The 27000-nt window shown below is 40.6% G+C and overlaps 1 protein-coding gene across 1 annotated transcript in view; it reads left to right on the forward strand.

The window, feature by feature from the left end:
- The window catches only part of ADAM22 (ADAM metallopeptidase domain 22), a 136382-nt gene that overhangs the window by 107647 nt on the left and 1735 nt on the right, over positions 1-27000 (forward strand). The window contains exons 18-31 of the mRNA XM_075706527.1: positions 567-647; positions 877-927; positions 1213-1276; positions 1766-1871; positions 2974-3090; positions 3766-3934; positions 4910-5018; positions 5980-6070; positions 7406-7423; positions 10215-10409; positions 13212-13312; positions 13894-13960; positions 17083-17193; positions 19310-19396. Coding sequence (XP_075562642.1) covers positions 567-647; positions 877-927; positions 1213-1276; positions 1766-1871; positions 2974-3090; positions 3766-3934; positions 4910-5018; positions 5980-6070; positions 7406-7423; positions 10215-10409; positions 13212-13312; positions 13894-13960; positions 17083-17193; positions 19310-19396 — 1367 coding nt within the window. The remainder of the gene's footprint in view (positions 1-566; positions 648-876; positions 928-1212; positions 1277-1765; positions 1872-2973; positions 3091-3765; positions 3935-4909; positions 5019-5979; positions 6071-7405; positions 7424-10214; positions 10410-13211; positions 13313-13893; positions 13961-17082; positions 17194-19309; positions 19397-27000) is intronic.

A 27000-nucleotide genomic window follows, 5' to 3' on the forward strand; every position in this document is an offset into this window, starting at 1 on the left:
GTCCATGTTAGGTCACTGATACATTTTTCGTTGTTAAATATCTGGTCACTTAGAAAATGGTGTCAAACCGTACGGAACTCAGTACATTTATTAATAGTTTCTGTTCTACAATGGAGAATTGTAATAACTGTAGTGTTTATACCTAGAGCTTTGTAGTGTTCTTCACCCCTAGAAAGAAGATCAGGATCACTCTCCCTATTTTATAAAGAAGAGTAAAATAGTCACAGAAAGGCACATTGACCTGGTCAAGATAATGCTGCAAGCCACTGCAGTATTGATTTGATAAATGCCAGGGGTCCTGTGTCCCGGGAGAGCACTTATCCTGCTCAGCCCCACGCTCGATGCACTCAGGAGGGGTTGTCTCAGAGAGTGGTACCACTTGCACCAGTAAATGGCCGGGGGCTTGACAGGTGCAGTGTCTGCACAAGGGAAAGAAAAGTCTTCCCGCTTCAGTCAGCACATGAAAATTTCCCATTTTTTATTTTAGTTACAACTCTAAGAAAGCTTTGCATTTAAGGCAAGATACGGAGAAGTCAAGACACTAATTTTCTATCCTTTTTTTTCAGTTTGAACCTAAAGGAGTTTTGTGCCGAGAAGCAGTGAACGATTGTGATATTGCAGAGAACTGCACAGGAAATTCCAGTCAGGTGATTTTTGTATCTTCTACCCAAGACATTAAAAAAACCCACCTGTATTCTCTCAATCACTATGAATGTTACCGCTTTGTATAGTAAGGTGTATAAAAATGGTATTAAACCTGCTGATACTGAAAAAACCAGCATGTAACTGAAATAATTTTCCATATGACATTTGTTGTATGCTTTGCTTCCATGCTTTTCTGATCTATGATTTATTAGTTATTTTCTCTTTCTATAGTGTTCTCCCAATATTCATAAAATGGATGGATATTCGTGTGATAACAAGCAGGTAATTAGCACGTCAATTTGTTTTACATTCTTTATGCTTTTATAGATTGCTTTTTATAGATTTTGGTTTAAGCTTTTTGGAAGTCACCTGGAACAGTTCTGCTGACATTCCTGAGTTTTGGGTGCTAGTTATATTTTGGAGCTAAGCATTTAAATGAACAGAAAGTAGAATCACATATTAGTTGCCTCAATAGAAAGCATGTGACAAATCTGTATGTTAAACAAATACATATTTTTGAAAATCAAGTTATTTGAAACTTTTTCTGTACCTTTTCTTCCTTTCTAGGGTATTTGTTTTGGAGGAAGATGTAAAACCAGGGACCGGCAGTGTAAATATATCTGGGGTGAAAGTGAGTGAATGTTGTTTCTAAGTTGTCATTCATGTGGCTTGAAAAATTATCTTAGCTGAGAAAAATTATGGAAGAGACATATTCAGAACCGTTACAAACGGCTAGGACTGTATGTCCCTCCCCCTCTTCCCTTCTCATTTTGTCTTTCCATCCTCTTTTCCAGTTCTTTCTCTAGTGTTGGGTTAACTTACAGGTGATTATTCCAAATCTTAGGTTTAACTTCTCATTAATAACCACCTAGGGAGCCTATACTCATATTTGTTGATTTATTTCAGTGACTTCTGGACATTTTGGACCAATAAACCCTGGTCAGTCTGGATAAAATCTTAAAACAGTCCTGTGGTGCCAAAACAAAACTTTTCATTGAGAACACTGTGCAGAGTTTCACTAATGGGAAGTTCTGCTTGCTTTGATTGTGCATCACCATTTCCCAGGACCTGGCTTTTCGAAGCCTTCATCATCTTAGAAGAGATTTGTTTCTGTTTTTAGAAGTGACAGCTGCTGACAGGTACTGCTATGAGAAGCTGAATATTGAAGGGACTGAGAAAGGAAACTGTGGAAGAGACAAGGACTCTTGGATACAGTGCAATAAACAGTAAGTTGACCCATTTAGAAGACAACTGGTAAGAGATTTTTATCCCTGATCCAGTTCTTCAGCTGGCATGAAGAGGCTCAAAAAGCCTTTGTACAGAACAGAATTCTCCTGGCCGCCTTCTGCAGACCTTAGTGCAGGAAATTCTGGAAGGAGAGGAGTGTCAAGAGGAGATGATCTCTGTCAAGAGAGCACCATCTGAGCTTTGGGAGCACTTGGACCCAAAGTGGTCCTAGTATTCTTGGTGAGGCTTAGCAGTGCAGAGGAGAGCAGCCCGTGGTTTCATGTCTCAGTGTGGTGTTCACCTTTTATGCTGTGCCATTGCGCATTGCTAAGCCGTGTTCAGCTTTCATTGTATTGTAACCATCCACATCTTTTCCTGCAAGTTGCTGCCTAACCCATTGTTTCACATTCTGTATTTATGCAGTTGATTATTTGTGCCTATTTCTGAGCCTTTTGCCAGTCCTCATCAAACTACACCCTGTTTTTTCAGATGAGTTCTTCATTCTGCCTTTTGACTTCCAGTCCTGCCTACAGGTGAACTAATGTCCTTTCCCACCTTTCTGTGCAGATTTGATAACCTTACTTCTGTTCCATTACAAATTTATGAATAAAAATAGTCGGTAATATGGGAGAGGCCAGACAGCGCACAAGTCTTCGCACACAAGTTGTAAAGTCCCTTCAACAGCTGAATTAAACTTGGTGTCTCTAGTTCCCTTACATGTGTGTCATATGAGTTTGCTTAAAGCTGGTATCTACTGCTTCTCCTCTATGGGTCTACTGCGTCTCCTCTATGGGCTACTTACTGTATCTTAGTAGGATAATAAATCAATTTGATGTGGTTTGTTCTTGACAGCTCCCTGCTTGCTCTTACTCAGAACATTTTTGATAATACATCTTAAAAAAGACTTTTCCCTGTTTAAGCTCCAAGGAGAATAATTTTCTTGGGAACCAAGACATTATTTATGGGAGTTACTGTCCGTGGGAGAAAAGCAAGGAATAACAAACATGTTACAAAGCAAATGAAGAAAGACATTATTTTTTTGATCATCCATTTTCATTGAATTTTCTTTTCAGTGAGTATCTGTTTATTCTCTCAATGCAGGGATGTGCTTTGTGGATACCTTCTGTGCTCCAATATATCCAGTGTGCCCAGACTTGGAGAACTTGATGGTGAAATCACATCGACAATCTTGCAGTTTGGAAAAGTCTACAATTGCAGGTAACTGGAAATCCTGAAAGCAGAGCAGAGACAATCAATATCCATCTTGCATGGAAAAGCAGCTTTCTCTTTCCTATGTGGAGAACAACTGTTTCCATTAAATGTTTTTTCCTATTAACACATAACCAAGCTTCAGGAACTTGACTGCATGTGGGGAGCGCAGCTGTTTTGCAGTCCCCTCTGTATAGTAGTTAATTTTGCCTGTAGAGACATAATGCTGTTCTCTGGCCTCTTGATTTTACATTCTTTAATGTTTGTGAAGTACTTAATGTACTCAAAATACTTAGACATATGCCTGCACTGCCAAAGCTAACTGGCAGCTTAATACATTGCCATATGTTAGCTGAATCCCAATTATAGACCTGGTGTGTTCTCATAGCTTCACACAACTGTAAGATGAAACAAAGTAAACTCAATGTTTTATGCAACACTAGCTCTTACACAGGAAGAATGGTCTTTGTTTTCACCATTACATTTGTTTGATGTAGATATACTGCGTTTTGCTTTGTTTCACCTTAGGGCCAGTGAGATAAATAAGCCAATACTTACTCTTTCCTGGTCCTGGGCATCGTATAATGCAGACAGAAATGAAGGCAGCAGCCCAGTGCCCAATTTCTCAAGTACTCCCATCTAATCACAGCACAAGTCTCCAGGGTCCTCTTGGTTGTCTTGCAGCGGTGGCCATGTGAAGCTGGATGAGGAGACAGACCTGGGCTATGTGGAGAACGGGACGCCATGCGGGCCGAACATGGTGTGCCTTGAGCATCGCTGCCTCCCCACCGAGGCCTTCAACTTCAGTACCTGCCCAGGCACCACAGACAGCCAGATTTGTTCAGGACACGGTGTATGTTCTTGTACTCTTTAATCCTTTTTTCTACTTTTGCTGAGTATCTGGCGTTGTGTAGTGTACTAGCTAGACCTTTCAGGAAGCCAGCAGCGTGAGTCTAGAAGTCTTTATACTGGAGAAGCTTTTGAAAAGGAAAGGGGGAGGAGGCACATAAATAAACATGATGCATACCAGTCAAGGTATCTTAAACAATGAGTCACAGTAAGTACATATTTTGCAAAAATTTTATCAATCAATTCTTTTGCTATCGCTTCTGCTAACTTGGTATTTCCTCAGGTGGCGCACTGGAGAATATAAAGGTTTAAGAACTGAGAAACTTGGGTCTCTGTTCTTCCAGATGCTCTTTCTAGTCCCCTCTGTCTTATGTCAACAGCCAAGAAGGTTCATAAAGTCATTGGATTTTGTTGGCTGAGAGTTACTTTGCTCTAGAGAAGAGGGCAGTGAGCTGGCGCTTGGCTAGTGGCAGCTTCTCCGCTCAGCGCCCAGCCTGTGGCTTTACTGTGGCCCTGGCGAGTCCCTTAGTCCCTCACAGTTTGAAACACTCTTCAGGTCCCTATGGCTGAGCTGCGAACAAAGGAGTTGTTCTCTCATAACATCTTTTGTCTTTTACACTGCATTAAAACTCCCCTTTTTATCTGAAATTAGCCACTTCTTCATATTTTGAAAAAATCAAATCTTTGAGGTTCAGAGTCTCCCAAAGCAATTATAAATGGCTCTATTAAATATATATTACATTAAAATATATTAAGGTACTTAATACGTATTACATATATTTGTATATAAAGTATAATAATACATTTAATACATTTATATCTAACATAGAAATTAAAAATTGCTATATATTAAAAATGTTTTGCAAAATTTTGCAGGCAGTCAAAATCAGTGCTATATCATTGTACCTGTACTGTAGGTATTAATTACAGGAATAGATTAATTTTATGATTTTATTCTGAGCTACGCTTTTGGCTGCAGGTTTGTAGCAATGAAATAAAGTGTGTCTGTGACCGATTATGGGGAGGAGATGACTGCAGTTTTCGCATCAAAGATGCTCTATATTTTGATAAAGATGCCATCAATAAAGGTACGTAATTCTAATTTTTACCAATAACTGGAAAAGCTTGGATTTGAGGGAGGTTCGTTAAGCAAAACTAGATCTCTTACTCTCAGTTAGCATACAACACGATGCACTGTTAGGAGCCTCTTTCCCTTCCCTTCCTCCTGGTGTCTGTGAATGAGGTCTCAGACCTGGGGTTGGATGCGAGTGGTGCTGCTCACAAGCACTTGGTACGCATCTCGGGACTGGTACCAGCGTATCTGGTTGTACCTTGCTTGTCCCAATCATCTGAATGACCTTATTAAGTATACTGATAGATTAGGACAAGCAAAAAGTTACTGGGACTTTTCGTATCTAGATGGAAAGGTAATGTTGCTTACATGATTGGTTTTTATTTGTAGAGTCAGTTTTTTAGTACATGGCCAGTATGCAGAATGTTGGTACACAAATTTTAGGCTTTTACATTTTTTGAGTGAAAGTTTTTATTCATCTTTAGGTTTGCATATGAGAGAAAGATACATTGTGGAAAAATGAGTGTGTAAATGTTTTTCATTATAAATCCTTGTGGGGGGATGGTTTTACCAGCTTCCAGAATGTCTCTTTTGGTTAGTTTATTCAGCTATGGAAGAGATTTGAGTAAAAACAAACAAAAAAGTCACTTTTATTCCAATGTAAGCGTGTATTTGCCAGGCAGGTTATAAGGATGTAAGCTACAGCAGTTTAATATTGATGACATTATATTGGCATACCTGGCACAACTTCCCCATGTAGCAAGTGTTCAGGTAAAGGAACCAGACACAGAGGTCAAAGCTTGATTTACAAATGATCTTTTTATGTCCATGCTATACTTCAAGATTATATCACTGGTTACAATTAATCAGCCTAGTGCAAGTTATCCAAGCAGGTTTTTGAAAGACAGTGCATTTACTGGTTTTGTATATTTTTCTCCTAAAACCCTGTATATTTTTCCCCTTTCTTGTGTTTCCAGGTGTTGTTAGCACAAATATAATAATAGGGGCTATTGCTGGCACCATTTTAGTGTTGGCTCTCGTTTTAGGAATAACTGGTTGGGGTTACAAGTAAGTAAATTGTGTTCTTCTTAATACAGTTAAAAAAAATGTTTATTTCATCTGATAGCTGATTATGTTATGAAAAGAACAATTCAAACATAATCTAAAAAATCCAAATTGGATTATATTTATACAGTGACATTTTTATAGTATTAGCATTTTTCAATTCTTACATGTGTATGTGATTTTGGAGAGCTTGATCCAGGTTTGACATTTATTTCTTATTTAGTTATTTCTTTTCTTTTTTTGTAGACGATCAGATTATGATTTTACTGTATCTGACAAAGGAGATACAAGAATACAGCCTGATTCAATTATAAATCTTTCCTAATGACAAAGTAAATTTAGCAAGATTAGCCTTCAGTCAGTCAGTAAAGCATTTAACCATAGGTTTCCTTAAACAGATGTTTATATTCAGTCAGCTTAACCTGAAATTAATTCAGGCATGTTTTTCGGTAAGGGAGAGAGATTTGTAATTTGCAAATAAGGTGCATGTTCTCTCCTGGTGCAGAGCTGTCAGTGTTCCACTCACTGAAAGGCAAAATAGATTATTTTAGCCTGACTGATCTTTTTCAGTTTTTCTCCTTTTGTGAACAACTTCTAAAAACAGAAGGGTTTAGGTTTTTTGCATGTATTAAAAAAAGATTCAAGGTACTTCCTTTGTCACCTGTGTTTGGGTGAGACTGGCTCTTGCAGTCCTTGCTCCACAGGTGTGCTTGGAGGGCAGGGCAGGTTCAGCTGCAGGCAGTGCTGTAGCTGGGACGCGGCCCCAGCGGTTTGGCGTGATGAACTGGCCCGTCCCCTGCTGGTTTGTTAGCCTGGGGTAGGCTGAGGGCAGCTCAGAAATACGTAACAAAAGAAGTATTTGGAAAAAAGCATGAAGATTAGGATAGCAAAAGGTAGGTTATGCTGTCTTGGTATATCGCCCTCAGCTTCTGGCAGTATCTGAAAATCTGGACTTCTATTTTGAGTACAACTCCGAAAGTTAAGGGCTCATTTTGAGATCACAGCTAGCCAGCGGGATTACTTTTTGGAGATGGAGGGCAAGAGTGCACCTTTCACTCGCAGCTTCACAGTGAATAGACTTAAACTCATCACGAACTGCACCTCCAACTCAGCACTGACTTTAGCCATCAACATGAATCTATTTTTCTTGTTTATTTTGATTTCTTGTGTTTATGAGTATGTTTATTTCAGAAGTGTTTTCTGTAGAAATATTTTGAGCAAGAATTTCATTCCGCGTATATTGCTTTTCTCTTCACATTTTTTTTCCTCTTACTGACCATGTATACGTGCATACTGATAACTCATTCTTCTTTCTTTCTCTTCTCTTTGTATGGAAAGAAACTACAGAAGACAGAGGTATGTGATAAAAGTAATGGAATGTGTCTTAGAAAGCTCTGAAAATAACTTTTCTTCTCTCTTTCTCATATACATGTTATAAAGAAAATACAGTGATCACTATATTTTCTATAAAGAAAATACAGTGATGAATTACATATTTTAAAGAATATTTGCTTGCATATATGAAATTGGTATTTATTCTATAAATGCATTGCTTGAAATGCTGAATTCTCTGGACTCAGTAGCAAAAATAGTGTTTACTTCGGAGACAGACTATTTTATTTAGGAAAACAGGAGAACATTTCCAATAAGAGAGACTGAAAATCTGCTATTAGAGATGAAATTGTTCTTGGGAGGCTGAGAACTGAATAATTAATATTAACATGATGTTCAGGAGCCTTTTGAGACAAATTCATTCCTGGAGCTTCTTTGCAGTTAAAAATACATTGCAGTTAAATTGCTGTGCGAATGAAGAGCCCATTCTTTCCCGCCACCCTGCTCGATTGATTTGTAGCTAAAGCATGGTACCAGCTGCAGCACAGGGCTGAGCTTTCACCCTTTCAAGCTTGTGGCCAAAACCCAAACAGTTCCTCATGACTGGGGCTTGGCTCCTGGAAGACCACCTCCCTTTGACGTCATCTGCCTGGCAGATGGGTCTTCTGGGAAGGAGTTGGCTCCTTCCTCTCCCAGTCCTCCACAGACAAGAGGGTTTCTCAAATTTCCCCGTTTTCTGCCTGCATTACCACCTCCAGGTCCAAGCTGCTGCTTTGTTTGTTGCCGCTACCCTTTGTGCTTGTCCTCCATTTCCACTACTTGTGTAGCGCTTTCTCTGCCAGGCTCAAAATACTTGCAAAAAGCAGAAAAGCTCCGCCAAGTGCTGGTTGCGTACTACGAGGTCAGACAGGTGGCAGGAACGGTAACGTGAAAAAGGCAAAGCTATTGAAGTCAAGCCTTATGGAGAGGTTGGTGGGTAGGAGATGTCACCTGGCACAAGGAGGGCAGAATTGCAGGGTTTGGTGCTGCTTGGTGGCACACGATGTATCTGTAAGTGCAGACTAACATGGCCATCAAGTCACTCCGCTGTGGATGTATCAGCGTTGGCTGAGGACAGAGCAGCCAAAACCTTGAAATACAGAAAGAGACTGCCCCGTGCATGTTCGCATTGGAACACTAGAGAATCTAACTTTCTTGAATTCCCTCATCTCCAGAAATTAGTATATGGACAAAGGTCTGTGAGTTTGCAGTCAGCCTGCAGCTGTGTCTGTGGGCACGGGCAGAGTGGAAACCAGCATAAGCTGAGGCTTTTGAAGATGATGGATGGATCCGTCATTTTTAAGATGATGGAGGTATTCAGCAACTAAATCTCCTTCATGCAGAAAATGAAGTTCTGTAGGCTGACTTCTAAATAGAATAATTTTGGATATGTACAAGGAGTGCTCTGTAAATGGAAAAAACAGACATCCATCAGAGTGTCCTTTTTTTCAGTTGTTTATGATTACTCCTTACATAAAGATGAAAACAGGCCATTATGGTATTTTTGAGCATTACATAAGGAATGAAATTTGGTAGTACTAAGCAACTGAAAAGAGTAAACTGAAAGTAATATAAAGGGCAAATTAGCAACTCTGAACACACCGATGTACCAGCTGAGGAATGGGGCAAGAACTGAGACTCAAGAGATGCTAGAAGAAATAGTGTGGAAGTACGGTGTTACACTAATGATGTATGTGCCATATAATAATATACTTCAAATACTTTAGGAGCATTAGAAATTCGGATATGGAATGAAGAGACCCCAGTCCAGGTCTGTAGTTGGACACAATCTGAATGTGAATCAACCTTCTGATAAATGCGCATCTTAATAGGGGCAGACTGAAGCACAAAGGCCTTGGAAAGTGCAAGGCTGAATAGATAATTAAGCTGCTGATATTATGATATAGCCAACTTTCAAAGCAGCTCCTCGTGCTAGGGAGGATTTTTTCGACTTGGTGGAACTGTAACTGGAATATTTGCACGGCAGTTTTTCTGCTGGCAATGAATTCACCATCTGCAAAAAAGTTGCATAACTTGATTAGGACTTTCTAATGCATAGATAGTTTTATGCACCATAACCGAGCTTCTAGTACTGGAAAAGAGTAAACTGTTGTCAGATATGTGTGGCATTATTTTTGTGTCTCTTGGCAGATTGAGTCTACTGTGGTAATCAGGAGTAGCTGAGAACCTCTGACGCTGGCATTAGTTCCCCTGCACAAGAAAACAGTTCATAAACTGGAGGTTTTTCTCCTCCTGAGGTTTAAACAACTCAACAGGTTGCTATTCTTGAATTCAATAGCATTCACAAAAGTTAAATGGAAAGCACATACCTCAGAAGGAAGAAAGCATTCACTTTTCCTGAACTTTTTGATGCAGGCATGCATCCAGCTCAGGCTGCAGTACTTGTACTGTACCTGGGGGTGCTTTTCCCAACCAGCGCAATGAGCCATTTGAAATGTCTGAACTTGGTTATCCAATGTCTCAAGAACCACAAACTACTCACTTTGAAAATTGTGATCAGAGTTTATCAGTGAAATGATCCTTGTTTTCCCGTACTAAAACCACATAATCCACTTTTCTGCACATATCAGAAGCATGTGGGAGTTTTTTCTCAGATGGTTGAATTATTTATTAATAGGCTTATTGTGTGTGGTTAACAGGTTTGCTCAAGGATCGTTCTCCTTGCCTCTTTCTTTTAAACTAATATTTGTGCATATTTGTGTGCATGCCGGTGCCTGTCATGTTTTCTGACTCTGTGATGTTTATTATACTTCAGACAAATACCCCAGGGAGATTATGTAAAAAAGCCTGGAGAGGCCGACTCTTTTTATAGCGACATGCCTCCTGGAGTCAGCACAAACTCTGCATCTAGTTCTAAGAAGAGGTCTGCTTTTCTGTCGCATTTTCAGATTTCTACCTGTTCCATCACCCATTATTCCATTAGTCAGAACATTTCATTGTTTTGCAGCAGGTTTGATTCTTTCTTCTTTCTTTGTGGAATGTTTGAAATAGCATCCTTTGTGCTTTGATTACTGATTTTTCCCACATGCCCCGAGCTGCTAATTATTACAATTAGTCCAGAATAAACAAGTTTTCCATTGTAAACCAATTTTCGGTTAATCAAATTTTCATCATCTCCCTGCTTGAGAATTTTTTTCAAGTAGACTGTAATAATTGTTGGCTCAAAAAAAAAAAATTAAATAAAAGAACCACAATTTTTAAAATCATGGTCATGTAATCAAGGAAAAGGAACACTGTCTTGCTTCAATAATAGTTGTAAACATCAACTGTTCAATATAAATGTTATTTTATATCTTTATTTGTCAGCATCATTAATTTGCTGAGTTGACCTAGAGTTCTAGATAATATTCTTGCTGTCTCACATTAAAGATGATGGTGCTTTCATTTTACTCCACTTACTTAGACTAGTATATAAATGGTCACCAAGTGTTATTATAGAAAATAATTCTACAAAGACTTTATGTAGTTTTGCGCTTGCTGTTATGAGTAACCAAGGTCATTAGATTTTGCCTTTGATCAGATTTCACAAATTCTGTTATTGTTCCTGTTACTTTAAAAACCTAACAACATTTTAAAATGGAAAATTCAGTGAAAAGCATTGAAAGTCATTTATAATTGCTGAGGTCATTAGGTCGTGATGCTCACCATCACTCTGCAGTTAGAGATCCTTTAATTATGAAAGTCTCCAGCTAGCACTTTAAAACAATTTATGAGAAGCACTATGGAGGGATAGACAATCCTGAACTGCTTCATAAGAAAACTGCAATTCTCAATCCTTGTCTGACTGACCAGTCTATAACTGTGCAGTTGATAAAGCCATTTTCTTTGTTGTTATTTCAAAGAAAGTAAAGAGAAATGTATGGAAGGGATATATTTGCAGTAACATTTGCTATCTGGATATAGCAGCTTGATCCTATATGCAACTTTGTTCAGCCTGTTCTAATGAATATGTTATTAAGAAAACTGTAGTAGTGTATAATTAATTAATGATTTCTAATTTTTAAATTCAGCTTTTTAGATTTGTGAGTGGATAAAGTATCTGTTTTCAGGGACCAAGCGTTAATCTTACATGATACACTGCTTGTGTTGGAGAATCTTTTCTCATTTGGATAAAATTTTTAAAAAAGTCTTGGGGAAGCAAGTTTTCATAGCTTTGTGTAAGCAGGTTCAAATACCAGTTAAGAAAAAAAAGTTTGGTTTTAAATTAATATAATTTAATATGTTTCTTCTTTCATTCAGTATCTATGTTTCTTTTCATACTTCATTTCTTTCATGTGTCTCTTTATTCTTTGTTTGAAAAAGCTAATGGCTTCTAAGGTCTGTCTGTACTAGAGAGTTTTGTTGTTCCCCACCACCAGTTCAGGTATGTTGTGCCACTGTAATGTCTGGAAAAGTAAGTCTGACAAATACTCTGTTAACATTGTGGTGGAGCTGACATAGTCCTCCCATTTCAATGCCCAGAGTGCTATTTCCTACCTTTCAAGCTGGTTTTGATTTGCTTTGTGTTCCGATATGGATGACATCTCTTGGGAGACATTAGAGTGCCTGGGCCATTAGCTGCCTGGGCTTCTCCATGCTGGAGAGCACTATGAAGTGTTAGTATTAGGATGTTCAAGGATTAAGAGATAACTTTATGATAACTCTTGCTCTGCTGTTACGAAACAGCAAACACCAAAACCAGTATATAGCAAGACACTCCTGAACCTGAAAATAGACCGTTAGGAGGAGAAAATTATTAAAAAAATCTGTTAATGGATCTGTTGGTTCTCAGACCTTGCATGCTGTAAGTAAGTTTGAATTTATGAAACCCTGAACTTAATTCAGTGTGGCTGTGATAAGCCTGGTCTTCTGGAAGCTGAAGAGCCTCTGTCGGATGCCTGCCCTCCAAAGAAAGCAGAGACTGAAAAATGCAAGAGTATTCAGACTTAGAAACTACAGAAACAGATCCTTTAAGCAAAACTGCTTTGTAATAAATAAGCCATCTATTCTGACCAGTTTTCAACTTCCTCTTGCTTTCTTCTCTTTTGGTAATAATTGTAGATCTCATGGCAAACAGCTGAGCAGCAGCTCCAGTTCAACAGGAGGGAGCCTGTTGCAAAACCCCTTGTGTTGGGCCTTGCCACACACATCTCTGGCTCTTAGAGGGAATACAAGAAGAAAGAAAAACTAGTTTGCACCAAGCACCTAGATAGAGAGACTGTTCTTGGCTTTGAGTTTGGCATTAAAATTATATACTGTAGTGACTAGCCGACAAAATATAACAAAAATTCAAAATTAGCAAAAATGAGACAGTTACCCCTCCACTGCATCTACCAGCTGTGGGTGGGAGGGTGTTCATCGCAGACTCCTGGGCCCCTGAGACTTGTTGCAGTGGGTAGAGGGAAGCAGTCCCAGCTTTCCTGCAACAGCACGAGGAGGGATTGAGCAGCCTGCAGGCGGGATGTGAGGAAAAAACACCTTGAGATGAGCACAGTTGGAAGAGCATCTTCCAGCTAAGAACTTTCCACAGTAGACACGGGCGAAAGCAGTGCTGAAGCCTGGCTCTTGAATGTGGACACAAAACCACTGCAGGGACCGCTGGCAACGTGTAGCTGCAGGGTTTAACCAGAAATCCCGGATGCTCTGCTAGTGCAGACAGACCTTAGGCTGTGTTATGTCACTGGCCTCAGGAATGTGACTCTGAACCGCTGAGCTAACATTGATGTGAGACAATACCCTTAACAATAACCGCATCTGAGCCCTCCTATTCCAGGTCAAATGGATTATCTCATTCCTGGAGTGAAAGGATCCCAGACACAAAACATATTTCAGACATTTGTGAAAATGGGAGGCCTAGGAGCAATTCTTGGCAAGGTAAGTGTGAACCTCTGTGCTGGCCACAGTGGAAACCAGCCTCTGAGCCATTGCTGCTCTGCTGAAAGTTCGGCTGATCTTAGGACAGCAGCATGACTCCTTAAAATTGTGCTAATTGTTATTAACCTGGAATTGGGATTTAGAAGCACCCTACACAAGTACCTTTTTTGCACAATGCTTTGGCACATAGAAATGACATTTAATGTCTCCCATTCCTCCAGTGTGAGCTAACATGAAAAAGAGGAAGACGTCTATTCACTCTTGGCAGCTTCTGTGATTTTTATCAGGCAGTGTTTAGTGTTTCTCTTGAAGTGTAGTGACTTTCTCAAATGAAAGCTGAAATTAAGGAGTTTTTTTGCTCTGCGCAGTTGCAGCAAAAAGTAGAGAAAGATCACCTAAGTGTCAAGTTTACCTGGTCTGAGGTAAATCAAGAGGGACTGACCTGTGACTTTTAAATGGTTAAAGCTAATGAGGTAACGAATCTTTGGCTGGGGATGCAAAAAGAATATACAGTTTGGCATGGGACGCAGGTGAGTTTCAAGTTGTTTTACCATCTGTCTTTATCCTTTGATTTCTTTCAGGTAATATAGGAGGAAACAGAAAGAAAGTCAGAGGCAAAAGATTTAGGCCACGGTCTAATTCAACTGAGTAAGTCTGAACTTATAAAAGCAAAGCCAAAAAGTACAGTTTTCATATTTGTGTTTTGTAGACGGAGATTAAGAGTACTGAAAAGTAGACAGCTGCATTTTTGCTCTGTGGCCCATTCTGCTTGCTGACTGATAATCTGGTAAATGGTTTGGTAGTGTATTTCAACCTCTTTTTATGTATTCTTTAAAAATTAACTATCAATTTTCTTTTTTATGTAGGCTTCCTCACAGTCGTTCCCATAGCAATTCCCAATGATGGTGGGAGCCTGCACCATCACTGCAGGCTTTTGTCTACAGTAAACTGCCATTGCTGAGTGTATCCTGGTTCAATACTGAATTTCTGATAACCTGTTTCCTACCCTTCTCTTCACCTTGGGTTGGGCCATTGCAGAGTTAGAGATTTGTATCTCTGTCTACCTACCTGAAGGTTTTAGGAGAGGTATCTGTCTGCTTTGAGAGTACCCTGAGGTTTATTGTTGTAAGCCTGAAAGAGCCAGTCTTGAGTAAGCCCTGCAATAAATGGGTAATGAGAGTCCTTACCAAGAAACTGATCCCCAGACCTTTCCAGTATGGCTTAGAGTTGCTTTCTATATTGATTTGTTGGTTACATTTACTGAAGAGCCCATATGTGCAGTGCTCCCCATAGGGAAAGAGCCTTTCTTATGTACTTAAGCCTGCTGGTTCGGGCTCCTTTTGTGAATGAACAGTGAATGACTGGAAACATAATCTCTGGGCTTGTCAAGCACTGGCCTGCTCTTACAGCACTTATGCCACAGGGGAGTGACCCCTTCTTTGACCATAGTGGTGAAGACAGTGCCCTTTCCCTGTGTCTTCAGTACTAACTTTACACCTGTATGGGGAAATGGGCTTGGTACCAACACTGCTGGAAACTAATAATGCTAACTCCTTCTCTGGGCCCTGCTTTCTTCCATTTGGGGATTTTGAGTTTGTTCTGAAACTTTTCTTCTACCTGCAGTGCACTGTCTTGAGGTGAGTAGGCTCAGAAAGGTTCATAGAGAAGACCCTCTGTTACAAGTTACAGAAATAATAGTTTGATGCACATTGCAATTATAACATTGCATGGTCAAAATGGCAACATAGAACCAGAAATTTTAATCCAGATCCCCTGAAGGAGTTTATCTGTCAAGTGGCCCTGTGCTCTTGGTCTTTGTGCTGATAAACTCTTACTGGAATGTTATTTTGCTCATTTTCTCTTTGCATGAGACAGTTTGATAAAAGCAAAACTAGTCTGACCAAACTGCCAAGAATACAAATGAGACTGCACATTCTTCTTTAGAAACTTGTCCTGTGCTTCCCTTCATTTTTCTTAAACAAAATTTGTTTAAAAAAAAAAGTTTAAATTAATGATACCATTATTCTATCATTCAGCAGAGGTGTACACTGGGGCTGAAGTGGTCCATAAAGAATGAAACCAGATCAGCTCTTTTTGGCCTAGAGTGAGCGTAACTGCATGGGAAGAATATTGTTTTCAGTAAGAGCAAAAAACCCCAATGGGTGTATTTTTTCCTCTGTGCTGCTCAGCTGGTATATTACACATTTTCTCTGAGAACTGTGAAGCACTAAATAAGTGGGTAGACAGAGTGCGAGCTGGAAATCTTTTTCCCTGTAAGTTTTTTTTTTCTCTTTTAAAGGTGCCCCTGAATTTCCACCTAATTCTCTGCTTTCCTTCTTGCTGCTTGTTTATGGTCTCTCAACCCAGCAGCAGCCCTGGTGCTAGAGGGAGGAGGCTTGTACTTCCCAAGGGCTGTGCAGCAGCCCGTTGGGGATGAAGCACAGCGTGTGTGTTCCTGGGAGAGACCTGCCGGGCAGGAAAATGCTCTTTCTCCTGACGGGGTCTATCCTGAATTGCCCAGGACTGCATGGCTTGTCCGAGTCTCCTTGGCAAGCCTATCACCCCTTGGAGGGAGAGCTCCTGCTGAATGATCCACGTACTGTGCCAGTTTGGTGGTGACCGGAGAGACGTGCCGAGGGCACGCAGTGGCTCTGGTTAGAGAGAGAGCTTCCTTTGCGAGCAGAGAAAATTGACTGAGAATGATCTAACCGTGGCCAGCATTTACTCATTTAGGAGAACAAAAAGCAATGCCAGCTGCTTTGAGGATGCTTCGGAATACATGGAGGCTTTTCCCAGACAAATTTACCTTTTTACCTTCTCTGGTAAGAGAAGAATATTGAAATCTGTTCTGAAATGGTGGATGGCATTTGGAAAGTCCAACTGTGTGGCCCCTGGGGGTCCGATCAAGCACCGTGGTTGAGATGGAAGACAAGGGATAACACTGTTGGTCTCCTGGTAGTAGTAGAGACAGTGAAGTTAACCAGTAGAAAATTGGGTTCATTTGTTCATACCTTGTTCAGAATTCAATTTCTTTTTAAGCAGATGCACACTAGTACAGTTGCCTACAAAAGTATTTGACATATGCATGAGTCTGCAGTAACTGCACATATTGTGCACAAGTTTTTTTTTGTATACAGCCAAGCACCAGATAGAGACTCATGCCATTAATCATCTAAGCAAAATTTCTTAAGCACTGAGCAAGGTTTGAGCTCTGCAGCCCTCATGAGCAGCACTGACAGGAGGGTTGCAAGCACACTGGGCAGTTCCTGAAAAATGTACTGCTCACGCCTTTGTGTGATCCCTTGTACCTAACAGATACATGAACAGGGCTTCTGCTAAGGATATAGCTCTGTGGAGACTGCTAAAGCTCTTCTGGGATGTTTTTAATTGTTTCTCAATCTTTGAAAATAAAATTCATGTTCTTTACTAAAGGCAGATGGTTCAGTTCACACAGAAGGAATGCCAACGGGCCAAATGTTTCTGCAGCTTTTCCACAAACAGAGTTGATGAAATGGCCTGATAAAACAAGTTTTCTATTAAAATCAATTAGAGTTGTTCAGGAATGATAATGAGAGTTTTCTGAATAAGCTGACAGTTTAATTGGGAGCTTGTGTTAAAACAGGTCCCAGGAAACATGAGTTTTGCCAAACAGCAATTCTGACCTTTGTTAATTTGCACTGCTTTTCCTATAAGCGTTTGTCTTCCTCGTTGTTGTAACTGATACGAACATCTTTGGCTTAGACTTTCTATTATATATTGTCTTTTTGCAGCAGGGTAACCCATGCATCTGAGCCTGGGCTTTCTCTCGCCCACCAAATCCCGGCCCAAGGCATAAGCCCAGGGGGTTCTGACCACCCCCAAACAGGGAGTCGGGATCACAGGTCAGTCTCACCTGCCCCTGCGTTCTGGGCTGCCATTTTATCCCGTGAAAAGTCCCTTCCCTCAGTATACAGTAGTTTCACTGTGGCAAAACACCGTGACTGCTTGGAGGTGCTCCTGCTGATGCAGCGCTAGCTAACCTTCCTCCTCGCCAGCCTGAGGAGTACAAGTACTCTTGAGCCCAGGTCTTTTGCCTTGTTGCATGTTGCGCTACAAGCCAAATCGAGCCGTTGGTCTAGCTATAGGCTTACGTGTAAGGACACCTGTGTTTTAAAGCGGAATTTCTCACTCAAAATGTGGATTCTGGCCATTGCTAATGAACATGTGGCCAGGGAGATCAACCTGAGAGCTTTCTAACGGTATCACATAGTGGTCTGCAGTAACTCAAGTTTAACCTTTCTGTAACAGATGAATTGAGGTGGTGAACAACGGTCTGTGATACAACCAGACCCAGGAAACCCTGCAACACGGTTGTGCAGCAACTGCATGCTTTGATACCACATTACACTTTGTTTTCTAATACAGGAAGCCAGATTGGGAGTGTTTCATGGTTACCAAAAGACCCTTTCAGATGAAAAAAAGCAAGTCAAAAGTACTGCAGCAAGTACAAGAAAATGTGTAGTCGCACCTACAATTAAAGCTAAAGCAGAAGTTTATTAGTTCCTGGTGATGCTGGCGTCAGCCTGTTGCTTCACTTGCGGTTCATCTGTTGCTGCGCTACCACTTTTGACGTTTTCTTTCTCTAAGAGCCCGAGCTGGAAAGCATAAAGCACTCCTGATTCCTGATAAATAAGCGAGCTGAGGAAGCTACTTAGAAGCACTTGTGGCTGAGGGCGAGTACTTTCTGAGAGCTGTGGCTGTGCTTGCGCGGGGCGGGGAGGAGAAGTTCCAGAGCAAAAAAGGAGCAAAAGAAGTCGAAAAGTGCTGCGGCTTTTGTCATCAACGTGGTTTGAAATATGGTGGGGATTGAATGACATGGTCTGGCCCAACCTTTACTCATCTGAGCAATCCCTTGCGAGGCCTGTTCCCATGTGTGAGGTGATTGGAGTCACTCTCATAAACAAGGGTGGTGAGAACTGGCCCAGAAATATTGAAAATAACTTAAAGAGGAATTTTCTTTCCCTTTTTCCTTCGTTGCAATTTGTTTCCTATTTCACAGTGTGCTAGTATCTATTATATAAAGATGGTGATCACAAATAACCGTTAAACTGTTGCTGTTCTTACACAACAAGAACAGACTTTAAATTGGACTGGGCAGACTCCTGTTTCTACATTGCCCTTTTTTTTTTAACATGACAGAAGGGGAGGAATTCGCTAGTCTTGTTATTGGGGGCTAAGAGAAACCAGTTACAAAAAAAAAAAAAAAAAAAATTATTCTTCCCTGGTAATAATCAGATAATTAAACACTGTCTTTATTTCATAGTTTTCATGTAACATGAGTATGCAGCTCAGACTTTTCCTAAAAAGTGTGGGTTTGGTATCAAGATTGCTTCTGTAAAATGTGAGATAACTCTGCGGCCCCCTCCATTAAAGCTTCTTGTGGTCCTACCAAATAAAACGATCACTGAAAAATCAGAGGGTTATTTGCACATAAGTGTAAAAATTGCCACTGTAGTGGCAAACAGTTCAAGCCTTTGAACACACCGAGGCCGAAATTCATTCCTGCAGAAAGGGCCAAGCCCAAGTTTCTGTGCTCATTAAGCTGTTATCTTGCAATTTATTCTAGATGGGTGCAAACATGTGCCTTCAACAAGCAAACTGCAGGATTGGAGCCAAAATGCCCCTTCATCCTTACTCTGAGATCATGAGAGGAGTTCAAACCATGAGCTTAATGCTGGCCCTCTGCGTAGGAGTGAATTTTACCCTTAAGACATTAAATGAATGATATATCCCAAAGAGTTTCTAGATTAATCAAACATATGAGTCTTGTTGTAGGTCAGATTTTCTCATGCAGTTGTACACGTTGCCTAGTCCTCACCCAACATTCATACTGATTTATTTGCCATATTCACTTGCATTTTGGGGATGAAGACATCCTTGCTAAGCTTGTGCTGTGTGTTCTCAGATTTTCTATTCTTGTTCTTCTGCTTTCTCTGTTCCTTCCATTGCTTTCTGCAGGTATTTAAACCCATGGTTCAAAAGAGAATATAATGTAGCTAAGTGGGTAGAAGATGTGAATAAAAACACTGAAGGACCATACTTTAGGTATTTTGTAAATTAATTCTATATCATTTTTAAGAGCTGTTCCAGCATATACAAATATCTTGGGACTCCTACCTTGTATAAATCAATACAAGTTACTGTAGGTGCAAAGAGCCCCTCTTCTTTTGCTGCATTTTGATGTCTGTTTTTGGCTTCATGTGCAATTTACAAGTCTTTTTCTGAATGTTTTAATGAAGCCATTGAAAAGGGTGTGTGTAGTGCATGCTTTCCCACCATCATCTATAGCTTGTAGTAGCTTTCTCATCATTTTATGCCACGTAGTGTTTTATGGGCATGAGACTTATTTATCACTAATAAAGTAGTATTGACTTAAATAGAATGTAATTTACTGAAGCAAGTGGTTTCATAACACATTGACTCTACCCACTGTCTTATATAGTGCATACTAAAATTTAAATGAAAAAAGAATAAAAAGTAGTGGTATTTTACCCTCAGCATACAATGAAATAATATATTGTAATTGGAAAATTAAATGTATGAGAATATACTCTCTGCTCTATTTATCAAACCACTAATGAATCTGTTACAAGTGAGTGTAGGGTTCAACCAAAAATATCACTTGCTTTTGAGAGGGGAGAGTGTGTATTATTTGATACTTTCAAAGTTAAAGAGAAGAAGCATGCATGAGGCTGGCCTCCCTGTTGTACATGAATCAGGAGACTGAGAACATTTTAGTAGATTCCCAAAAGACACAACCCCACGGTTGAGACAGAAGTTTGCATCAGCTGAAAAAATCACCTAGCATAGGAGAGAATGGAAGACAATTTATGACAAATAATATAAAACATGGAAGAAATTTATGAAGCTCTAAGTTGACATATCAAAAATTAAGCTGAAAGAAGAATTATAGAAACACAAAGAAAAAGAATACTAAGCAAAATCTTTAGCCAAAACAGTGAAGGATGGTAAGAAGGAGTGAGTAGAATCTTAACAATAATTTTGCTACATTAGTGGACCTAATAATATTCACTAAATATGTCCAGTGTGTATTTGGGAAAAAAACATGATGGCGTTGTATCCCAAGGTGCTAATGAAACACTTGTATTCCAGTAGCAGCACTGGCAGATACTAAATAGCAAAGTGGGAATTTAGTAATTTTTAGAACTAAAAATGTCCCAAAGTCTTAGAAGAGCATAAAATTGTCACTTTTTTTAAACCATTTGTGTTTGCTTTCAAGAACTCTTAAGTCACAGAGTCAGTTGCAGAAAGGCTTTCCAATGAACAAATAGGGCAAATGAGGTAAATTCAAGCCTGCCATTCCTGGTCTCAGTCCTGGACGAGGGGTAAAAATCCCTGACACAAGAATCCAAGGCTTATGGGAGGATGTTGTGATTTTGCCAGCTGGCATCAGCCAGGTCTTGGTGTTGGTGCTTGGACTTTCAGGCAGGATATATTGTGAATCCAGTCGTTTCGCCATTGCTGGTTTTAGCATTGGAATAGGGGGGCCAGTTCTGGTATCCACAGTTCAACAAGCGTGTTCAGGAGCTGGGGAGATTTAAGCCCTGAGAAACCTTGGAAGGGACTGCAGGGCCTCAAGCTGTTCAGTTTAATGGAGCAGCTAAATGCTTACCTGATCATAAAATCCACATAGCTGCATATGGAGCAAAACCTTTGTGGGAAGTCCTTTAGACTAGCAGACTGAGACTGGTAATGGCCAAAAGTCACTGGAAGGTGAATTTAGGCAAACGCACACTAGAAATGAGGTGTGTTTTTATTAGCAGACCTTTTCCTAAAAATACCCTCTGGACCTTTGTTGTTCAGGCAAGGCCATCAGTCACTCACCATAATCTTACCGCATGGCTGTCTTTCAGGGTGTTTCTATCAGAAGCCCTGTGGTCGCAATAAACAAAGACATTGCTGCAATATGAAGATAGCACTAGTTTAAACTATGCTACTTTAAATGGTTTAGTTAAAGAGGCTTAAATTCCTGTGTGGATACTCTTAATTTGGTTTTCATCTTTTAATATCAGTATATCTTGATTTAGTAACTAGATTAAATTGATGGGAACATACCCCGCCCTGAGGATTTTCAACAGTTGCACTGAATGAGTCACACTTGGAATTGTATTTGAGATAAACCAAGCATTTTTTGCATGTAGATGAGGATTAAGCTGACCCATGTGAATTTTAAGGGCTGTATATCAGCAGAGATGAAACATAAATTAAAAATTTTACACCATAGAAGCTTACTAATGACTGCCTGCGGCAGTGGCTTTAGAAATGAGAGAGAAACCAGCATAAATTTAGAAACCTGTATGTCCTAATTAATTGAGGTAACCATGGGGAAGTATTCTGCAGGCACATTATGGAGGGCAAAGGATCAAATCTTCTCTCAGGATGAGTTGCCATGGGCTTATGAGAGGTTGAACCGAACAGTTTCTCCCCAAAACTCAGGTGCAATTTTGGTTTATCTGTCACGGACTAGAAAACATTGTTCCTAAGAACGGTGTGTCTGAATGTCATGTGGCTGGGTTTTGAGTCTGTGAAGTGATTCATGCACAAAACAAAACAAGTCTTGTTTGGTAAACCAGAAAGTCAGGCTGAACTCAAGCTGTCTAGCCAATACTATATTTTGGGAATCATAGCCCAGGATAAGACAATTACATCAGATAATTAGCTGACTAGTATTTTTTTTGCTAATCATCTTTGATTTTGCTTTTCTTTTGAAGACATTCTGAAAGTAACACTGCTGATTTGCTTGTCCCTCTGTAGTTTTAGGAATAATGTGTGGATGACTGGTGCTGTTGCAGGTAGAGTTGAAGTAGAATCAGGAAAAAAGACAAAAAAAACTTCCTACAATTCCTAGGAATGCTGCAGATTTTCAGAAAACAGAGATATTAGTCATCACAAAGACTTTCTCCATCAGCTTAAAAAAACCCTGTAAAAATCAAAATTTGTCCCTCTGACACCTGGTGTCCTAGTTATTAATTTTTTCCCTAGTTACAAGTCTAATGGATATTTCTATATAATTACTTTTTATTAATGATAACAGTAATAGTAGCTGGTGCCTCTGGTGCCAGAAGGCTCCCAGCTGTGGGATTCCCTTCTGTAAGAAAATAAGATCTGTAAAGAAAAATCTCATTTTACTGCTGAAAGTCTAGGCTAGATTTTAATTTTATGTGCCAGGCCATAGCTGTGTAACTCCAGCAATAAACTCAGGCAGGAAACCTTTCCCTGGTTTCGCTTTGCTGCCATGCACGCTGTTTTACTGGTGTGATACTACTACTTATTTTTGTTACTGCCAATTACAGTAGCTACCGCACAGACTGGCCTTATGAAATATGGTTAAGGATTACTCGAAATCCTCACTGATTCTTGAACCATGATGGTGTCAGAAAATAAGCTGTCAGAATCCCGTAATGTGGCATTTCTGTAGATCATTATAGACGAGAAGGCACCTTCTGAAGCACTGAGTTGCCTACACTTGATATAATGCAAATATTTACAGTAACTTAGATTCTATGGGAGTTGTTTAAGTATAAAAATAGTTTACAAAGAAAACAGGTTTTTTAGATGGAGACCCAGCATGCATACTCAGATGGAAAATGGCCATCCCCTATCAGAAGGGCATTGGCAAGGCGCATGGAGGGCAGGAGACAACAGGCTATCCATTTCCCTCCTATTTTTTCTGTGCTTTGGTGTTCTTGCTTTCTTCCTTAATTTCTTCTCAGCTCCTCCTCCGCTGATCGTTAGCGAGAGTTGGCGGTGCTGCTCTGTGAGGTCCATTGCCTTCCCCTGTGAGCATCCACCTGAGGCCAGAGCCGTGACCAGCCATTAGCTCCCTGCTCTCGCTGAGGCAGCTTCAGGCTGGGCTTAAAGGGGAAAGAAAAAAAAACTTTTCCCCGTTACAACCAAAGCAAAATATTGTCCTTGTTGGCAGCCAATGAAAAAAAAATGCGTATTGATGTCAGTAGGATGAGGATTTCATTTCAACGTTAGGGAAAAGAGTTCATTAAAGCGTGTGAGTGCCTGTTTCTGGGGCATTGCTGTGCAGTGCTTAAAATGGATGGCTCAAGCCACAGCCTTTACCTTTTCTGCAGCCCCCACAAGCTGAGCCTCTGCTGCTGCACTTTCTGAGGAAACTTGTGCACATCTGTGGTTTCTAAAAGGAACTGCATTTAAAGTGTGAAAATGTTTAGCCCCATCAGGGGTTTTAGAAGATCCAAACTTCCTGATGTGGGATAGTTTGGGCTGATGGTGTCCTACAAAGAGCTGAGCCTACGGCAGCAAAGGTCAGGTTAGGCTGATAGTAACTACATTTGGGCTTGAAATGCTTTCGCCAGGTTGAATGTTAAGTGAATTTAATTAAATTATTTCAGTCTATGAAACAGAGTCAAGCACAGCTTATGAACAGTTCAGATCTGTCAGGACCGCCTGCCTTGAGTTCAGCTGAAATGACACTCGAAGTCGCAAGATGTTTAGTTGTGCGATGAGGTGACACGTCTCACACCATCTCTTGTGGGCCAACACTCTCCCCGTTCAGGTGACAAGAAGGCAGAGCAGGCAGGCGCTTGGCTGCAGGAGAGCGCATGCGGATGTCCTGCCGCTGCCGCAACATTCTGTTGTGAATCCCAGCATGGTCTCCCCACACTCTTAGTTTCAGCTTCCAGGACAGAAAGACAGACACGAAGTGGTCACTACATCTTGCTTTCTGGTCAGAAATAAGAATCCTTGCAGTGTGTTGAGGTGCATGGCTTTATTTGGGGTTGGTGGTAAAACCTCTGAAACTGTCACAGCATACACAGGGCAGAATGCAGTCTGCAGCCCAGTCTGCTTTCCTAGTTTTTTGTGTAAGTTTCAGCTGGAAAGAAGATTTGGCATGAAAGCTAATGGATGTGATAGCAGGAGAACTGAAACGCCAGTGAAAGCTAAATGGATCCCACCCTTGACCAAACTGCAGTTTTGCCTACCTTTAACCCCAGCATTACGCGCAAGTGTCCCTGAATGCTGTCTTTCTTCCATCCTGTAAATGAGAAAGGTCATGTCTGGCTCTTTCTCATTTAAAGTACATGTAAATCTGGGATACACAGCACATACACGATTGCAGGGCAGAACCTGAAAAGTGATCAAAACCGCCTCAAACAACTAAGCTTATTGCACGAGACGCATCCTAAGATCTGTGAGCACACACTTAGTAGTGATACGTTTTTACAGTCTCAGTAGATGGCACTAAAGATGACAAAAACCGGCACATAACTTGTGTAGCAGAAACAAGGGGCAAGGGCCTGTGAGGGGAGGGCAAGGTCATTTATTTTAAGTGTGCAACTGCATTCTCGATGTATTTGGCTGTAGCTTTGCCCGTGCAGGTGAGCAGCAATGCGCACATCAGTTAGGCATGCAAACCAGAGCTGAGCTGGCAACGCGAAGCGGCGTTGAGAAGTAAGAAAGGTAGGCAGCTACACTGGAGGGCTGGGCTTCCAAATCTTTTGAAAAGGCAGCATTGTGTTTTGAGTTATGGTGCAAAGCTACCTGGTTACAGGCTCAGCTAGGGATCCTGGTCAGGACCCGCTGTTGAGGGAAAACTTTCAAGATGCCCCATTCTTGGGGGGGGTTATTGCTCCTTCCAGGATCACCTACTCAGGCTGATGGACAGGTATTTTGTCCATGGCTTTCCCTCGCACCATGGCCTTCTCTTGTGGTGCCTCAAATAACCTGTGGGAAGAGCCTGTGGTGTGCAGGAGGTGATGTTGTGCCTGGTTGTGGTGCAGGGGATGGGAAATGCCTGCATTCCGTGTGCCACCTCCTGGCTGTGGTACCTGTATAAACAGCTTTCTGATAGGGCTTGCCAAGTCAGATCTAACACCCCCCACTTCCTTGCTTCTAGTCTCCAGGTGCATTGTTATAAATTTAGACACAAAGATTTTAAATGCTCCTGCAGCTGTGGGGCAAAATTTGTGAATAATTGGCTTACTAATAATACGTAAAATCTCCTCTCCTTATCTTCTTCCCTTCCTCCTCTCCTAATTTTTTTGATTCTAGATCCACTAATAGTTTATTAGGGATCTTTATCTGTCCAAGTGTGGGCACAGATGAGAGGACTTGTGCTGATAGGGAACAGCAGGGCACTGTTGAGAACCTTTCCCTGAATTTAAAGAATAAAATAACCTGTTTTGTTGTGTGTGCAGTTTGGTGCCCAGATCTGTGATGCTGGACATACGAACGCTTTGTTTTATTCTGCAGTAGTTTAAAATTTTCTTCCTGAAAATGTTCACGTGTGTCCAGTTCATCTTAATGGGTGATCAAAGTGCATGTGCTGAAGATGTACTCTTCAGTGTTTGGACAGTTGTATCAACCTAAATATTTTAAGGGCTGTTGAACTTAGAGGCTACAGCATGAGGCATTAGATCATCGTGAGCCAGACTGGAGAGCTGTCACCATATAACTTCCATTGACACCTTGTTGCTCGTGGCTACCATCAGTCATTGTTTGTATGGGAGACAAGAGAGTGTGCTGTTGTAGGGAGCTACAGACACACCAGGATGATAGAGTAGTCCAAAATAAAAGAAGAATTATTTAAAGGTGAATGAGTTGCACTTAGATAATAGAGGTACAAACCAACTCCAGACACAAAAGAGCCCCTGCCCTGTCTGTAATCCTCTCTAGATGAAAGGACCTGATCCTGCAAATCCCAGGGCCAGGGATGTGGGGCTGTCTGCTAGGGGTGGTTCCTGTGGCTCCTTGGCATCGGTGATGGTGCTCGTCACTGGGGCCTACAGCTGCACAACACGCAGCCCCCTGCTGTGTTTGAGGGGCTTGGAAGACCTGTCTGCAGAAACCAAGGGAAACCTTCCCTCTTCAGGGACACATTAAGTTCAGAAGACAGTAGGCAGCAGTGCTCAGGGAGGGTCTGGGTGATGTGCCTGCACTAGTGGGAGGCCTCCTTTGAAAAATGCCCTCAGTCTGCAAAACAGAACAAGAAGGCCAGGGTAGCTCAATTTTTCTACTTTGAGGCTTTTTTCCCCTTTTATTCTGCCCAGATTTAGAGCCTGATAAGAACCTCTCAAGTGGGAAAAGTGCAGAATCTCAAAACAGAAGCATAAGAGTTTTTCTTGGGTATAAAATTTCAGTCAATAATGTGCTGCTGCCTTATTGACATGAAAATAATGCCTTTCATGTGATACAAACATTTACTTGCTCCTGCTTACTCTACTCACCTTGTACAGAAATACTGATTGCCATTGACTAATCAGTCCATTTTTGTATATTCTCATCAGACTCTTTCTTTGGCTGGAACAATATGCACTGTATGATGCTTGCATGTCTAATAATTTGTTATTAGCACTTTGTATATGCCTTTGTTACTTCACAACTAACAGTTTGGCCTCCAAGTGCATGCATTTGTGTAAATTAATGTGTTACAAAATAATAGATTTTTTTTGTTATGTTTGTATTAATATAGGAGATGTGTAAGATATACATAAAGACACTGATAATTGCCATTTAGTCACTGGCAGAAGACATTGTTCAGCTTGTATTTATACAATCGCTGTTTCTATTTAGGCTTCATAATGCCATGTCTATCCTTTAGTTCTGTATTTATTCAATTGCAGATTGTTTGTTAATTTTATAATGATTAATTACAGTAC

Source organism: Pelecanus crispus, chromosome 2 (genome assembly GCF_030463565.1).
Source record: "Pelecanus crispus isolate bPelCri1 chromosome 2, bPelCri1.pri, whole genome shotgun sequence".
Classification (NCBI taxonomy): Eukaryota; Metazoa; Chordata; class Aves; order Pelecaniformes; family Pelecanidae; genus Pelecanus; species Pelecanus crispus.